Genomic DNA, 18,199 nt, shown 5'->3' on the forward strand with positions numbered 1-18,199 from the left:
TGCCCACTGTCCTTTGTCCTGTTGCTGCATGCCACTGAAAAGAGCCCAGCCCCACGCACATGGCTCCTGCACTTTAGATATTTATAAACAGTGATGAGATCCCCTCTAAGCTTTCTCTTCTCCAGGCTCAACAGACTCAAAATACTCATCCTTCCTCATACAGGAGATGCTCCAGGCTCTTCATCTTTGTGGCCCTCTGCTGGCTTGTCTCTAGGATATCCCAGTCTTTCATGAACTGAGGAGCCCAGAACGGGACACAGCACTCCAGATGTGGCTTTACAAAGGCAGAGCAGAGCGGAGGATCGCCTCCCTCGACCTGTAGGCCGCGCTGTTTGTGTCGCACCTGAGGGTTGCATTGGCCACAAGGGCACACTGCTGGCCATTACCGATCCGCTGCCCACCAGAAGGGCACCCCTGCTAGACTCAACTAGGCCTGAGATCTTCCGTGCGTAAGTCCAGCTGCGCAGGACTTTTAACACGATGGTCAGTGACGCACAAATAACGAGCTGCCGGCTTATATTCAGAAACAACAGCCGCAGTTTCACTGAGATTTGTGGTGTCGTGGAGATGCAGCAAGCACGCACTGCGCCCCACCCCGCAGACAAGAGCGGCTCCCCGCCGGTGACAGTCAGCCCAGGCGGGGCGCGGGACGCGGGGCACAGCCCGGGCGAGGCCCCGCCCCGAGCCGAGGGAGGAGCGGCCGCTGCCGCCTGACCCTGCAGGCCGCGGCGGGGGCTCGCCGGGTGAAGTCGGCTGGGTTACGCGCGGCCGAGAGGTTGGATCCTTTCGGAGAGGCTCGGCGGGTTGTGGTGAGGAGGCTCGTTCGGCTGGGAGCGGCGGGAGGGCGGCGGTGGAGGTCGCGGTGGTCACGGTGGTGCCGCACGGCGCTGCGGGCTGAGCCGGGCTGGGAGCCGGTGCCGCTCGGAGGGAGCGAGGCCGGTTCGTTCCGGGTTAAAGTGTCGCCGAGAAGCAGTTATCCTGTCAGCGGCTCGGTACGGAAGTGAGGGATCCTTTAAGAAAATTCCCTGCTCCGCGGGTTCTGCCTGCTTTGAGAGGGTCGGGTCGGGCTTGGGTCGTTTCTATCTGCTGGGGAGAAATCTGTCGGTGATGACGGGGAGCTGGTAGGCCTGCTCGTAATTAAAAGTGCTAAATAGCAGTCTTGCGTAACTGCAGGTCTGGTTGGAATCGTTTCCCTTTCCCGGAGAACACGAGGTAGTTTCGGTGCCTTTGTACGCGGTCCGCTGTGTGACACCACTGCCAGCTGTCCCGCCGTGCGTTCGCTTTCCGTTCCAGAGGCGTGCCGGGTTGGCACTTGCGAGCTGGCAGCTCTGCCCTGACACCCTGCGATGGAAGCTCGGGCCGCGCACGGCGTCGAGGAGAAAGTTGGTTTATGAGGAGAAAAGAGGGCTTGAGACAGTCGTGCTGAGGCGTGCGGGATGCTGGGGGTGGGTGCTGCCAGCGTGAGACGTGTGCTGGAATATCCGACGGTGGGAGTTCTCTGAAGTCCTCAGTAATTATAAGAGAGTAGGAGTTACCATGTCTGGCTTTCCTATTATCCAGCCCTAAGTGCTTAAATATCAGCTGTAGGCCACTGCTTAATGAAAAATTTAAGCACTACTCCAAAGGAGACTAATTTAAATATGCTAGAAGGAAAAAAAAAAAAGAAGGTGAAGTCAAGCAGCTGGTACCTACTGTATGAACTTGAATCCTTTATAACATCTGTGTTAGATCAGTATGGTCTCAAAAGTTAGTAAAGCCTTAATTGCTTTTTATAGATTAAGGTTTAAATAATTCTGTTGCATTGTAGTTCTCCTTCACCATCTTCATCTTTGAAATCAGTGGCTGACATATCAGAAGAACTCTGGATTAAGGGGTAGGTTTTGTTCTCCCATAGCCCCACCTACAAGTTTTGAATACAGGGAGCTGGAAAGCGTGTTCTACCTCTGTCAGTCAGGATATTTAATCCCCTTAATAAGCATTAGGAGTCATGTTTACCTTTTCACAGTTGAAACCACAACCAAACTGCGGGTTTCTAAACTTTTTTTTTTTTTAATGAAGAGGAGCTTGGTTCATTAGAGGAAGGATGGTCTGCCAGATAGCAGAGGTGTTAGCTTACAATATCAAATGGAACCCACATTGCCCCACTGCCCTTTAGCCTCCCTCAGCCAAGTCTCTTGGCACCAAAGAGTGTATCTGTAATGATGTGTGGAAAAGGGCTGAGGAATGAGTCAAGTGCTGGTTTGATCTGTGATTATCTACAGTGCCCGTTAGCTCTTTTCTTAGCTCCTTTTTTGGATCAGCTTTCTCAAAGACAAGTTCCTGAGAGTCTTACTGAGCACTAGGAGGACATCTGGGCCAATTTGTACATCCAGTCACTGGGCCAAAGCTTCAATTGCATCTTGCATCAGTGCTCTTGCATTTAGCAATATGCACTTGGCCATTTGTTCTAGCTTTAAAACGTAGGAAATAACGATGTACAGAAATAGTTTACAATATAATGGGCACTTAGGTACTGTATTAAGATCGTGCACTGAAAAAGATAATGAAGACTGATATTCCTTGCATATGATTGAGAAACTACTTAAATGTTTGATTTCAGGGAAAGTTTCCTCTTGTGTTCTAAGGGAGCCACCCAGCTAGCTTATTTACTTCAGTATACCCACCACTATTTTGTATCAATTTCAGTTCATTCTTATTTATTAAATTCATTCCTTTGGGCTGACTTTTAGTTATCCTCTAACTGTGGATTTAAAACCAACTTATTTTGGTTTTAAAATCAACTGTGAATTGCTTCCTCTGTTTCTAAGCGCATTGCCACGCCAATGAATAGTTTGGCACTGACTGCTCTACACGCAGCACAAATTTGGGATGTTTCAGACAATCAGAGATGAGTTAACAATGCTCCCACTCTTCTGAGTTGCTAAGCCTGTTTTTGTGTCTCTGTCACACATGGCCATGCAGTGCTGCCTTGTGTGCACTGGTTCTGCTGACATCTCAGTTTCCTGACGCATCTTTTATTTGGGGTTAATAAAGATTGAGCTTTAGCAAGAACAGTGCTGTTGACAGTGCAGTGAGCATATGGAGTGGTACTTACTGTTGCTCACTGTTAAGCAGAAATGCAGCTGTTAGTTTTGGATTTTATTTGATATCTCTTCTTGTTTTACACTAACAATTGTTAGGAAAATTATTTACAATCTGGATAGTATCTTTGCCTTAGCTGCCCCCAACAAAACCAAAGCGAAACACATGAGGCAAAGCAGGTGATGGTGCTGTGGTGAGTAGTTACTGCCCTAAGCAGGGACTTCATACAGGATTAAATTCAGAGACACTAGAAATGTCAAAATACTAAATATTGCTCATAAAGAAGTAAACTGTGATGTTGGCTTAAACTTTGGCCTTCTTTCTTGCTCTTTTAAGTCTTTTCTGTTTCAGAAGTTTCAAATAATTTTTGGATCAGAGTTCTTCACTGTTAAGCTGCTTTTCACCTTTATACCCTCCTTAAAAGAAAAATGGATTTTCAGTAAATGCAAGATGATGTTGTCTAGGAGTCCCTAGGTTTTTTTTGCTAGCAGATTACTTGACATGTGTATCTTTAATTACTCCATATACTTGGTTAATGTCCATAATTCTTTATTATGAGGAAACTTAGTGCACTTTCTATGAGTGCCGTAGGGACAAAAGAATGGTTCTCCTATACCATAAAATCTTGACCATAGTGTATAGTCTTTCAAATAAGAATAAAGCTGTGTCTGCCACGATGTTCGCTCTTTCTGGTTACTTCCTAGTTGTTTGCTGTTGTGTTGGTCAGGAGCATGCTCTGAGCTTCTAATCTTAGTGGTTATTAACTGCGTAATTTTTCTTATGCCAGCATTGTTCTTCAGCCTAAATCAAGGATACCAAACATATTGGCAGCAGGTCAGTCAGCCAAAGAATGTCCTTCAGCCATAAGTTCATTTTTCTGCTGTGGGATGTGAAATGGGCAGCAGGGCTGGTGACTGGAGTGGCTTTGTGATCTGTTCCACCAGGGCTGCCTTCTCCAGCCATCCCTTCTGGTCCTAACCACATGCCTGCTGCTGCTGGCCTGGAATGCTCATAGCTCGTGTTCTGCATGCAGTAGGATTGTGTCGCATCATGCAGGAACAGGTGCAGTATGGGCTACGTGACGCTTCTGTCATCTGACTGCAGATGCATCACTCACACAAATGCCATCTGCTTTTTGATAATAAAGGATGTGGGAGTAGAGTACAGCATTCAGTCTTTGCTTCTAAAATGTTCTTCACTTCTGAAGTTAGTCTGCTTTTACTGGAGAAGCAGAAAGATATTTATTTCCTGTGCTTTACTGCAGTGGCATAAACAAAGAAGAGCTGGTGTTCCAGGGTCTCAATGAAAGCCTGAATTTCCATAGTTCTTTTCTTCCTTCCTGACTTACTTTATTTCATCCAGTATATTTATAGAGGCTAATCCAATCTCTTAGCCTTTGTTTTATTGGCTTGATGAGCCAAACTTATTTCCCAGGAGAGAGGGAATTGGTGCACCAGAAATTTCAGTAACCTTCCTTCCTCTTTTTGCTCTGGTGCAGCTTTATTAAATGTGGGTCAGCACTGTGTGGGGAGTCTCACCTGTGCTTACTTGTACAGTGGTATTAATGATACAGTGTGTAATAGAAATGTTCTTATTTTTGCCCTACTGATTTTTTACTTGCCTTTTTCATGGCCATGCTTTTTGTAGCTTGCTGTCATTGTGGCTGACAAGCATCTCTAGATTTTTCTCCATTCTTCTACCCAGCTTATAGCAGACAACTGTTTTGTTTGTTTGTTTTCTCCCTGAAGATATCCTCTCTTAAAATGATAAGAAAAAGTTAGCAAGTATTGAATATTAAAAAAAAAAAGTGTAGACTGTTGATAAGTAATATCCTTTTTTTGTTGCTGCCCTCTATTTTAGTATCATAACCCACACTGAATGTCAGCGGCTTTCAGTGCCATCAGCAAAAACTTTCAATGGAGTTTTTTTACATTGTGTGCTGAAAATGCTATCTTAGTCCAAGAACAACTTGTATTTGCTGCGTTTAGCCAAGTTCAATTAAAACAATGGATTTACACATTTTGAAGTTCAAATGAACCCACTGGATTATTTCCTGCTCTCTAATTGTTCATGTATTCCTCAAACAGCCTAATGTGTGCATTCCAAAATGAAAATAGAACCCACAGCCTTTTGTACATTCAGGGTTTTGTCACCTGGGGAGAAAGGAAGGGAAACGTTGGCCTTCCTTCTCTCATTGTAAACACTGTGAAGAAAAATAAATAATTCTCTGTTTTCGTACTGTAAAGCAAAGCTTTAACTTTAACTTCCCAGTTCCATTGGAGTGTTGATGTTAGTTGGAAAAGATTTAACATAATTTGTTTAAATCTGAGTGCTTTCCCTTTAGTCATTTAAGTAAAAATGTACTGAGTTTGCAAGTTCAGCCTTTGTTTAAATAGACAAACTGTTAACATTTTTTTTAATGTCATAGGGATTTTTGGGGGGGAAACTTTGAGAGGAAGGGCAGATTTATTTATTTTACTCCACTGTTTGGTACTGATCTTAATATTTTTTTTAAGATAGTATGCTTAATGTCAGGAATGGCTGTGTTCTTGTGTTGCTTCTTAAGAAATAAATGTTTGGTGTAATTACAGGTGATGGTTACTGAGTTAAATTCTTTGCTGACTGGGAGTCATACATTCTAAAGGTTAATAGGAGATAACTGAAACATCAGAATTTGTACCAAGCAACTTGATAGCTTTCTGGTAATACAGTATGATCACCTTTAGAGAGGTTGCTTCATTATAATGTAAACTTTGTTTGGCTTAATCTGTGAATACTCTTACTAACTTGTATTCCAGTGTGCAGCAATGGAACAACTGCGGGATCCAGTTATGCAAGAAGATGCAAATATTAAAGCTATTAATGAGGAGTACACAAAAGCCTTTATTTTTATCAATAAAGGACTACATGCAGATGAACTGGGTCAGAAGGAAGAGGCAAGAAGTTACTACAGGCAAGGACTTGACCACTTGCTCCGAGGAGTTAGTATTCCATCACAGGATCCTGCATGTGTGGGACCCCAGTGGGAGTCTGCCAGGCAAATGCAGCAGAAGATGAAGGAGACCCTCCAGAATGTGCGCACTCGACTTGATATTCTAGAACAAAACACTCCACCTGTAGGAGGAAGCCCTGCTGCAATGGATGCCCTTGCTGGAGTGCCCAAGTTGTATCCACACATTCCTTCCACAGAAAAGCCAGAAAGGCCCCCCCCACCTAATGCTCTGTTTGTACCAAGTCAGCCACCTGCAGCAGATGAAAGTGTTGCAGCTGCAAGCCAGGGGCAGCTTCCATCTATGAGCCCATCATCTGCAAAACCTCTGTGTCTGCCAAACGAAGCACCTCCTGCCTATACTCCTCAAGCTACCGATGGCCATTTTACTGTGTCGTATGGCACAGACTCAGGGGAGTTTTCTTCTGTCAGTGAGGACTACTACAGAAAGTGTGCTCAGCCACCTCCCCTTCAAAACCTGGGAGTGGATGCAGATGAGCTGATCTTGATTCCCCAAGGTGTGCAGATATTCTTTGTGACTCCTGATGGGCAGGTCAGTGCTCCTTCGTATCCTGGATATCTGCGCATTGTGAAGTTCTTGGATACAGATAGTGAGATGGCCCAGAATCGTCCACCTGCGTTTCTTCAGGTAACAGGAAAATCATTTTCTTTAATTACATGTATATGTCCAAGTTTTAAACAACAATCTTCTTATGTTCTTGCTTTTCTAAGTCTTTGTGATGATATGAGGGATTTAATCGCCATTGGAAAAGATTATTTTCTGCTTTTCTGAGAACACGTCCTTAGTGTCTTCCCAAGTTTCTTGAGTGCTTACTGCTCTGATGAATTCTGTTTTCTAAAGGAATTGCAGAATCATAGGGGTTGGAAGGGACCTCCAGAGATCATCGAGTCCAACTCCCCTGCCAAAGCAGGTTCCCTACACCATGTTGCACAAGTAGGTGTCCAGCTGGGTCTTGAACACCTCTAGAGAAGGTGACTCTACAACCTCCCTGGGCAGCCTGTTCCAGCGCTCCATCACCTCACCGTAAAGAAGTTCTTGTGCACGTTTGTGCAGAACTTCCTATGCTTCTGAATTGGTTGATGTTTCTTTTTCATTTCATAAAACCAAATTCCCCTTCCTCACATTGAGAAGAAATGTTGATTCCTATGTTGTAACATTTAAACTTTCAGTATAAAACAGATTCATGTAGTACCCAATTAGTTGCAACTAGTGATAAGGTATTGTGGTCAAATTAGAGAATCTGAATGAAGGACTTCAGAACCTGTGTTAGTCTGTGAACCACAAATGAAAAAGATGCATTATTTGGATATACTTTTTTTTTTGCTGCTCACTTCTTGTGGGCACGTTCTGTAATGTACATTGTATTTCTGATCCACTTTCCAACTTGGGGTCTCCCTGATGGAGAGGGACCTCTTTGATGGAACTGTCTCAACAATGAAGGAGAAACTTTGGTAAACAAAAAAAAAACTATTCCTGTTTCTGGTTCTACTGGTTAGGAATCTTTAGCAGGCCAGTGATAGTCATATATTCTCTTTATCAATCATGTAGACCTGTTCTGAGATCAATAGAAAGTAAGAGGCACTGAGTCCTGATTTATTTGGCCGTGCACTTCATCTCCTTCTGCAACTAGGCCTTAAGACTAGGCTTCAGTTAAGAAGCTGCCAGCCTGAATTATGATCTTGTGGAAATCAATATTTTCTCTGTCAGAACTAACCAAGACTGTCATCTCTACAGTCATGATAGACTTGGTTTTGTATTTTTTTCCCCTAGATATCTAAGGCTCTTTTTCTTACTAAACTGTATGGAAAATCAACTTTCTAGTGCTAATCAGAGCATTCTCCCTATCTTCTCTTTTTAAAAAGGTCCTTTAATTCCTTCACGTGTATATCTTTTCCAGGTTTGTGACTGGTTGTATCCTCTAATGTGCAACCAGTCTCCTGTTCTGTGCTGCAATACGGGAGTCTACATGTTCCCTGACATGATGTCCCAGATACCAGGATCCTATGTGGGAGTAGTGTTGTCTTCAGAACTTCCAGCAGCTGACAGAGAGCTTTTTGAGGATCTGTTAAAGCAGATGTCTGACCTTCGACTCCAGGTAAATTCCCCAGCTGCCTTTCCTTAACCAACAATGAAAGGTGGAAATGGTAATATGTCTGCCAGTTTACACTTAGTTTGTGTCTTATTGGCAAGCTCACCAGTGAGAAATAAAGTAGCCAAGATTTAAGGGTACCTAGTAATGAAACTGTAGGCTCTGTGAGATAAGGTATCGAAATTTTTAAAGTAATGCATCATAAGCACAGAGAAGAATTGGAAATCACTCTGGATACTTTCACTATTTTTCCTAAAGAAAAACATAGGCCCCAGAAGAAAATTTTCAGGAGAAAGTGTTTTTTTTTTTTTTCCTGTGGATGTACATGCACACAGTCTAAGTGTAGTTTGGACCAGACAGCATTCAGGGAATATTGTTCACAAATGCAATTAATGTTCAAAAACATTAAGCAGCTTCAAAGACAACCTGTGAAAATACTGAGTACCTCAAAAATCTGCCTTCAAATGGAATCGCAAAATAGGTTTGTCTGATACCTCATTGCAGTAAGATTTTAACAGACACAATAGAAAAAAACCCACATAGTCTATCAAAGATGCAGTAAGATACAGTGACTGGAAACAAAGTGAGTTAAGAGTTACTGTAAGAGTGCTGGAACACCATATTAGGAAGAATGGTAATCAATAATCACTCAGTAGTTCACAGCAAGATAATAACCTGTTTGTGGAAGATACCATCTTACTGAGTCACCAAGACTTGAATGCAGTGATGATGAAGAACCATACTGCAGCATGTCATGTGGGTGCAATTCTGTTAGAAATCCTGTTGAGTTCAGCAGGGAATTGTACTAGCACAGAAGGCCACTGCTTTTTACTTGAAAGGAAAAAGTACTATAGAACTGTGTGATGTTTCACTGCTGGACTTAGTGGCTAAATTTGTAGTCTTTCCTGCATAGAAGTAGTTCCAATTGGATTTCAGTCTAGTCCCTTTATTGTCTTAATTGTTAATATTCCCTGATATGATATCACAGGTGCCAGGATCCCATGAGAGAGTAGGGTTACCATCAGAGCTCCCAGCAACAGAGAGAGCGCATTTTGAAGATAAATTAAAACAGATGTCTGGCCACAAAGTCCAGGTAAATGCCAGGACAGTGATTCTAAAATTTCATAGCAACAAAAGGAAAGTTATCACTTAAGAACACCTTAAAACTGCTGAGATTCCAGGCCTGTTTGACCACAGCAATGTGTCCTCCCATGGTGTGTCCTGTGGGTTTGTTTGTTTGTTTGTATGTTACTTCTTAAGAGTAGGTTCAATTACTGCAGACTGTCCTGCTTTGCAAATCAGTTGCAGATTTCTGGATTTTTTAATAACTTTGATATAGCACTTGGATATAACTTCCTTTTGGCAAATTATTTTGAAGCCTAATCTGCTGGCTATTTTATGTATGTTTTGCATAGTGGTCACAAGGATCTAACTAGCAACTTATGCTTAATGTGACTGTAGCATAGAATCTTAGACAAACCGTTTCTACACTTTAGCAAAGCCTGTAGAAGAGTCTTTTAGCTTTTTTTCCTCATGGTGACCCAGACTGTGGCAAAGAAATTATACCTGGAGCATACCTTGGTTTTGGTTTGTTTCTTTCAATAGGCTTAAGGGTTTTCTTTAATTGTAGATATGTATTAAGGTTATTTTTCTTGCCCCGCACTCATTGTGTTTTGGTCATCTGGTAAGGGCATTTCTTGAAAATGAGGATTTCAGACTGTGATCAAGCAGTAATTGATGAAATTCTGCAAGTCAGTTATACTTTGTTAATCTTTTGGGACTTAATCCAGTCGTTCTTGTTGGTTCTTTACTGTAACAGTCTTTGTGCTCAGTGTTACATCTTCCTAACACTTCCGATGAATGTAAGAATTCCATGCAATATCGAATACTATTCCATATTGTGTGTTCTATTCTGTTCATAGGTTTCATCTGTGAATATTTTCATGTAGGCTCTTTCAGACAGAACAAAATTATTTTCTATCCCTCACTAATAAGCATTATTTTCAATCTCTGAAATATTTGCTGTTCTTTTATTTTTACTTTTTTACCCTTTTCTAAAAACAGATTCCGAACCAAAACCCAAATCCATTACATTGTTTTTCTGCCTTCTCTAGTTAAAGTTCAGTTATACATTGTGAACTGTGCAATGTTACACTTTTTAGAAGCACTAAGCAGACTGTGGTGGTGATTGCTACCTTTGAATGATTAATGTCTACTCAAGAAACTCTAGAGCTTGACATGAAATTGCACAGAACCTATCTGCACAACTTTAAGTGTGGAGCAGTTATCATGCACAGCTTGACATGTTCCTTGGCTGTGCCAGTCTGCAAAAAGCATCAACAGCACAGGGAATGAATAATGTCCTTTATTTTTGGATATGAGGGGAAAGGATGGGGTGCAAATGACAACAGCTGCATTCTTTTAGTGCAGCTGGATTCTCTGAGCAAAGACTGCAGTTCCCATACTGGATAACAGGAGAGTTGACTTCTCTTTGAGGAGATAAGAATGATAAACGGATCAGTGCTTTATCGCTGGTTAACTTGTGCTGTAGGTTATGCTACTTAGTTGACCACATGGCCTTATTAGCAAGCTAATCTTCTTTTAACTGTATAAAGAAAGTGTACAGTGAGCAAAAAGCAATTGAATTTGGAGGAATACACAGAACTGGCTTTTTTTGATAATGGATATCTTGGGAGTGGTTTCTAAGATACTTATTTTTGCTTGTTAGCCTCCTGAAGCCTCCAGTGATGTGGTTAATTTGCCTCAGACTGTACATATCCAACCGCATCCTGAAGGGGAAAGTCAGAAAGAATTGCCAGAATGGAGTGAGAAAGTTGCCCGTGGAATCTTGTCAGGTACTACTGTAATAGGAGGGTTACATTAAATACAAACCTCTGCAAGTCAAACAATATTTTATCTAACTGTGTGCTAGAAGCTGAGTAGTCAGAAATGATTGTTCACTAGCTCCATTTCTAATAACATGAAGGATACGTTGGTGTGCCTTATGAAAACAGAGAGTTTGAATCCCCTGTCAACATTCTTGCTCATTGGACATGGGTTGGACTCCTAATTTGACTATATAAATTAGCTGTAGTCACATGTGACTCAAACCACTGTGATACCACAATTCTACTCTTGTTTAAGCAGTTATATTAAAGGAGATATCTGTTGTGGCTTCTGCTCATAAACAGTTTTTTTTTCCTCTGAGAAGCTTTGGAATACACAAGTGAGAAAAGATTGGAGTGAATATGAATCTGTTAGAAGGGCAGGGAGGTTAGGTTGTACGTTTTCAGAATGTTAACAGCATTGAGATGATCACTTCTATCACTTTTGACCCTGCCGGGACCTGGATATTCAAGAAAAAAAAAAAAGCCAACTGAAAAAAAAAACCCACCACAAACAATTGAGTTTCTGTATTATGCTGACATTTGGGCAAAGAATGGCTGTACTAGACTTAAATAAAATGAACTGCTAAAGTGTAGGTGGTGTAGGAGCAGAGTTCATTGCAGGAATTCATGCTGGCACAGTCAGGAAAGAATATAATTGCAGAATGTAATTGGGAATGTTTCTAAGATTGGTGTTGGAGAAGCAGAGGAGGGAAAGCTGTAGGAATTCTAGTCTCTAAAACTCCACGTGTTTTAAGAAAAACAATTTTTGCCCTGAAGGTGCATCTTGGGTAAGCTGGGGCCTCGTAAAAGGAGCAGAATTTACTGGGAAAGCTATTCACAAAGGAGCTTCTAAACTGCGAGAACACATTCAGCCAGAAGAAAAACCTCTGGAAGTCAACCCAACTGTAGCAAAGGGGCTTCATGTAGCGAAACAGGCTACTGGAGGAGCTGTGAAAGTCAGCCAGTTCTTAGGTAAGATGCTCTGTCTCATAGCGTATTGTATTTTTGCCTTAGAGTAAGTATTTTGTGAAATGAGAGCTGGTTTGTTTAGCCAGGGAGTTTGAGGAAGGACAGATCTGATAAAATTTGGAGATTGGTTGTTTGTACCTGGTTATCTTCTATGTCAGGGATGTGCTTTAGGAATTTTTTATATTGTATGGCCTTGGTGCATCTTTTTCTTGACTAAAGTAATAATCCAGATAGCAGAGCATTTCTCTGATTTGAAGTTTCATGTGTTTATATACATATTTAAAGTTCTAAACAGTTCAGAAAGTTCTCTCTTTTTTCCTGCATTAATCACCACATATTTTAAAAGCTATATTGTCACTGACTATTAACTTATATTTTATCAGTACAGAATGTGTATGCACATTTGTCGATACATGCAGTTGCAAAACTTGTCTGTTAGACTATGTGTAGACTTCCAAATAGTAATCACTTGGTGTTCAGAGGAGCTTGGGAATCATAGGAGCTCTCAGTAACTTCATTGTTATTTCATTCTGTTATGTATTAGTGTTGATGTGTAGTGTATAGCGATTCATCTGAGTTTGAAAGTAAACTGTGCTGGATGATACCTGATTACTTCGAAGAGTTGGAATGATTCTAAGTATTCTCCAGAAGATGAGAAAGGAAAGAAAGACATTTTGTTCTCCATTTACGAGTTGGGGATAACTAAGCAATGGAAGCACTTTTTTGAAATTAGAGTGTGTGACAAATACCTATTTATTTTCTAGTGCTGCTACATCAGTCCTACTTGATTGTTAGGAAATTGAGCTGAGCAGAATCTGAAAACAAGTTTTGCTTCTATATCAGTTCAGTTACTTAAGCATGGATTTAAGTTTCTCTTCAGAATAAGCATATTTAAATAGAAGTGACGTTCAGAACTTCAGTGAAGCATACTTTTGATTTAGGAGTAAAGACTCTTAAATATATTCTGTGTTCTAACTAAGTAATCTCCATACAATTCTTCTATATCAGTTGAGGGAGTGTGTTCAATAGCAAGCTGTGTTGGAAAGGAGCTGGCTCCTCATGTCAAGAAACATGGCAGCAAATTAGTTCCAGAATCCCTTAAGAAAGACAAAGATGGCAAATCTGCTCTTGATGGTGCTCTGGTGGTAGCAGCAAGTGGAGTTCAAGGTAACAAAAATTCCTTCTGCTTTTTTAAATTGCATTCTTTTCAGTGCTGTGAACTCAATTAAGCTCTTCATTTTTACAGGGTTTGCAACAGTGTGGCAAGGTTTAGAAAGTGCAGCTAAATGCATTGCTAAAAGTGTTTCAACTGAGACTGTAAAAACTGTGAAACACAAGTAAGTTACATTTTTTGATGGCTTTCATCTTCTACAGCATGTTGTCATCGTGAATGAACACTAGCAAAAAAAAAGTTGATGAAAGTGAAGGAAAGCTACAAAATACTCTAATTATACAGCTTATGATAAGCTGCTAAGTGCACAGTAATGAGCATCTCCTGTGAGTAAAAATATGAAATGAATGAGTGCTTCTGGTTAAATATGTATTCTCTTCTAGAACTATTACAGATTCTGGCAGCGTTAAGAAATAATGTTCAGATTTATATTGTTCTACAGTGTGTCTTTATGGAAGACAAAAAGCAGCCATTTTAAACGTCTCAAATGTGATCTTGAGTTTCTATAACATCTGGACCTCAAAGAATGAAAGAACTTCAACCAAAAGCAGGTTATATTAAAGCAATGAAGTACAAAAGGAAAAGTATGTAAGGAAGTCTAAGGCATAAATGGCAATAATAAAATGAAACCAAGTAGGCTGGACTTGGAAAATATATGTGTTCAAAAAGGGTGGTGTGATTTGTGTTACTAAGATGATGCAAAGAACTAAGCTGATAAGTGTTAGTACTGAATGATGCTTTGGAGCATAAGGGAAGACAGTGAAATACCTGCAACATGTATAAAATGCACTCCCTCCAAAAAGATGTGCAGTAGGTGTCGTTGTATATGGAGAGTAAGCAGAAGCATGTAGGTTGAGTGGTGACAGTGATAAGGAGAGCAAATGAGATGCTGAAAAAGATTGCTGGAAGTGCATCCAGGCTGCTAGCAGAGAGTAAACAGCAGGAGACAGTGCTGGGTTGGTTGGCAATTGGGGTTCTGTCCTGATGCATTTCAAATGGGTTAGATGGCAAGCTAACAGTGGTGCTTTCTCCCTAATATTTGTTTTCAGTAGAGCTGTCAGGAGGTATTTTATTGGTGCTTTTTCACATAAATTCACACTGTTTTCTTTTGATATAAAAATAGGAAATACGGAGATCAGCAGACAACAACCACTAACTGAAAGACAAAAAGTAATTACAGGTTATTACAGTACGACTCAAAATACTTGATAATTGAGGATTTCCTCTATGTTTAGACTATCCCATTAAATAATTGCATTACAATTCTACATATCTCTTGTGCACTGGTTTTTGTATCAATGAGAGAAAGGCATAATTCCATTCTGAGTACTTTGATGAACTAACTAAATTCCCCTTAATGGAAATGGAAAGCTAAAGGAGCACTATTGTAGTCTCTCTTAAGTCAACAAAAAACTCAGCTAAAATTTAGTTGCATTGCCTTTGCTGATGGAAGAGATGTTTATAATATGAGCATGATAACCAGAAGTGGGGGAAAATGTAGTTTCAGAAGTAACAGCTCTGCAAAAGTACCTGGCTACTGATCTGATGGGTTTTTGCAGTAGTGTGAACATCTTCAGTGTATGTATCTCCCCAGCTTTTTTCTTTTGTACAAGCAATGCAATTCAAACAGGCAAAGGTAAAAATCAATTATCAAATATTTAAGAAATGATTTGTGTTGGATAACCTATAGTCTTAACAAAGTAAAACCCCCTACTTTAGTGATATTACAGAAAAAAATGGTTTATGATATTCCTGAAGTGAAAATAACTAATTAAAAAAAAAAAAAAAAAAAAAAAAAGCAAACTGACAAATAGTGCTCCTTTGCTGTGACATTAATTCTGGGATCTGCAAATCAGACAGTGATGATTCAAGGAATAATCAGAGAATTAAAAACAGGAACAAAACAAAACTGCTGATTCTTGTAATTGTTTTGTTGTTGGCTCCACCATTATACCACGGCTGCTGTTCTGATAACATGACAGATTTTTTTTTTTGGCTCCTCTGATACTCTGTGCTTCACTTTGGCCTTGTTTTGAGGTCCTCTGAGAATCCCTGGTCATAAAAAGCAGAGGGAAAAGTAACTCCACTAACTGCTGAGATTCTAATGTTGCAAGAAATACTTCCCTTTGGCCTGGATTATCTGCTTACAGTGCTGACTCGAGAAATGTCTGGCTACTAGGAAAAGCTGGAGCTTTTTAGTTAGAAGGACGGAAGCATAGTGGTGTCTTCAAAGAAAAATCTACATGCTGGAAGAGCAGCCTTTGCTGAAATGATTTAGTAATTTGTCATTTCAATCCTTACACATTTGCCTGTCTGCTTATTCTTCGTATGTATTTAATTCTTGTTAATTTTGTATTCTTTGTATGTGTTTAATTCTTGCTTTCAGAAGAATAATGGTGAAGAGAAAAATACTAAGTATGCATTTACAAATCTGTTGTCTTTCTTAAAAGGTATGGAGATGATGCTGGCAGCGCTACTGACAACGCTATGAGCTCTGCAATCAATGTTGGTGTTACAGCATTTAACATTGACCATATTGGTATCAAATCTATTGTGAAGAAAACTGCAAAGGAAACTGGCCATGCTGTATTAGATGAATATAAAGTACTGGATAAGGAGAAAAAGGATAAAAAATGAAAACAACAAAGTATTTCTCAAAGCCTTATATGAAATTTCGTCTTTAGAAGTAACCACACTGCTAATCTGTGTTTTAATGCAAATCATACTGTGCTCTTCAAGCAACTGTTACTTAATTTGCCATGGGAAAATACAGAGTGGGCATTCTTAGAAGGAGAAATGAAAGTATCCTTAATTTCTCGTTCTTTATTGATGCAGGATATGAGTTTTCAGTGAATCAACTTGCCTCTGTAAGCACTTTCTCAAAACATAATACTGCATAAGGGATTAATACAGAAATGTTATTATAAATGTTTTTGTAATACACTATATTTGTAAAGAAGGTGGTGATACTGAACAAATAGGATTTCTAATTCTGATAGAAATAAGGTTACTAGTTTGTTGTTTTTTTTTTTTTAATATTCTTAAGTTAATTTCACTACAGCAAACTTTGGTATTTAATATGGACCTAAATAAGTGTTGTGTCTCATTCTTTCCTTTGTAGAGAATTCCTCTTCTCAGCTACTAAGCAGCTAGTCTTATCCAAATTTCATTTTTAGAAGAAATAAAAGATGAGCCTCAGGTAACTAGATAGTCATTTCTTTTAAAACTTTCTTTTTTCCCTCAGCATATGAGCAAACCAAAGATTTTAAGTATTTATTCTAATAGCTCTAGCATTTACAGCTCTAGAAAAATGTATTTTCCAGGAGAGTCCATAAGGAATATTTAAAGATTCTATGAAATTGAGATTTTTATATAGAGACAATGTCTGTTTTTGCATAAATGAGCATATTTTTCTTTAAAAAAATTCTACTGAGATCACTGGAAACTTCTATGCATTCTGTACTTTTCACCAGTCCAGAAAGATTCAGAGTACCTGATGGAAGGCATTAGGTATTTGTTTCAGCAGGTAGTTCTAACTCTCAGCATCTTTATTCTACTGAATTCCTGGTTGCACAAGGGACATCTCCAAAGCATTTCTACTTAGGAGATGTGTGTGGAATAGAATAGATACTTTCATATAGCTTTTTCATTTGGTTCCTCGTGTAACTTACTCCTGTTTGAAATGTAGAACTCTTGAGCTGCTTTTCTACTGCTACTTATTTAAAGGTTCATTATTGAGTTTTAAAGCTGCTATACGTTCTAATCATGGCTGGACCTGCAGCAAACAGAATGCCATGAATTTACAACTTGTCTCCATTTAAATAGTTGGAAAAAATAACTATAAATGGTTGTCAGCAAATTATCACAGTTATAAAAAGAACATCTGTTAGAATTGTAATAAGTGCCCATTTTGTGATGGGTACTGTAGGTGTGCACTTGGGATGGGAAAAAAAGTGAAGCAAAGGAACTAACCACTTGAAGTGTAACTTTGATTTATGGAAATAAAAATAAAATTGGTCAAATGGTGCTGGGCCTTATGATGTGAAGTTACTGTGAGGTGACTGGGGGGAAAAAAAGGACTTCTGAAGTAGTTAAAAAAAAAAACAACAAAACAAAACAAAAAAACAAAAACAAAACAAAAAAAAAAAAAAAACAGTCTAGGAGTATGCCTACAATAGAAATATGCTCACCAATTAGAGTTTAAAATATTTCAAACTAAAAAAGGCCCATCAGAAGCACATCATAACAATTTCTGTTACTATGGTCTATCACTTGCCAGCAAATGTAACTATTTTAAGGCAAATACAGATTTTGTACTAGCCAAAAGGATCTTTGTTGTCGTCAATCAGTTTTGCAACAGAGATGTTTGCATCTTCCTTCTCTCTGTCATTTGGGTTTCATATAGTACTTGCCCTTTAGTTCCATTGATGGAACCAATTATTAAAACCAACTCACTGTATTAAAACTAGCAGTTAAAAGTGAACTGTTACTGTCTTCAGGAGACCGACTTGTAGCACACATTACTACAAAGTTTTGTTACTCTCATTACTCAGTTTGTTGTGCTGTTGAACTTATCCAGCTTCAGCTGTCTCTACTTAGGCCCTGACAAGGTTTTTACTTTGGCCATCTTTTGATATATGGCAATCCTTGTAGTACTCTCCCTCATGCTGTTTACTGAGTGCACTGCAACTGGATTTTCTGATGCACTGTTGTTTCCAAATTCATTTATTCAAAACTTTTCTGCTACAGTATTGCTCTCAAATCCTGTATTGAGAAGATGACTCTTGGTGAGTATCTCTGTTATTCCAAGTTACTGCAGCCTCTGGCATCTTCACCATTCTGTAGGTATAAACTACTGTTAAGCCCTCAGCTAAATCTGTAATCTTTCAAAAAGAGTTGGCAAACCTATCTTTCAGTAAAACATGCTGATGAGGCTTAGTTATTCAGATCACCATAGAGTGGTGTAGGTTGGAAGGGACCTCCAGTGGTC

General features: G+C 39.6%; 1 protein-coding gene across 11 annotated transcripts; it reads left to right on the forward strand.

Moving 5' to 3' along the window:
- Positions 1-650: 650 nt before the first annotated feature.
- On the forward strand, positions 651-17,235 carry SPART (spartin). 11 transcript variants are annotated; one of them, XM_048948591.1, is made up of 12 exons: positions 651-809; positions 1,174-1,212; positions 1,294-1,382; positions 1,808-1,873; positions 5,880-6,719; positions 7,990-8,187; positions 9,170-9,274; positions 10,910-11,036; positions 11,847-12,041; positions 13,047-13,205; positions 13,285-13,375; positions 15,660-17,235. In XM_048948591.1, the coding sequence occupies exons 5-12, from the start codon at positions 5,889-5,891 to the stop codon at positions 15,844-15,846; spliced, it is 1,893 nt and encodes a 630-aa protein (XP_048804548.1). In that variant the 5' UTR covers positions 651-809; positions 1,174-1,212; positions 1,294-1,382; positions 1,808-1,873; positions 5,880-5,888; the 3' UTR covers positions 15,847-17,235. The 11 variants fall into 11 exon arrangements, with proteins under 11 accessions (XP_048804548.1, XP_048804531.1, XP_048804523.1 ...); XM_048948574.1 differs by having other exon boundaries at positions 1,174-1,445; XM_048948566.1 differs by having other exon boundaries at positions 1,174-1,427.
- The last annotated feature ends 964 nt before the right edge of the window (positions 17,236-18,199 follow it).

Source organism: Lagopus muta, chromosome 1 (assembly GCF_023343835.1).
Source record: "Lagopus muta isolate bLagMut1 chromosome 1, bLagMut1 primary, whole genome shotgun sequence".
In the NCBI taxonomy this organism is placed as follows: Eukaryota; Metazoa; Chordata; class Aves; order Galliformes; family Phasianidae; genus Lagopus; species Lagopus muta.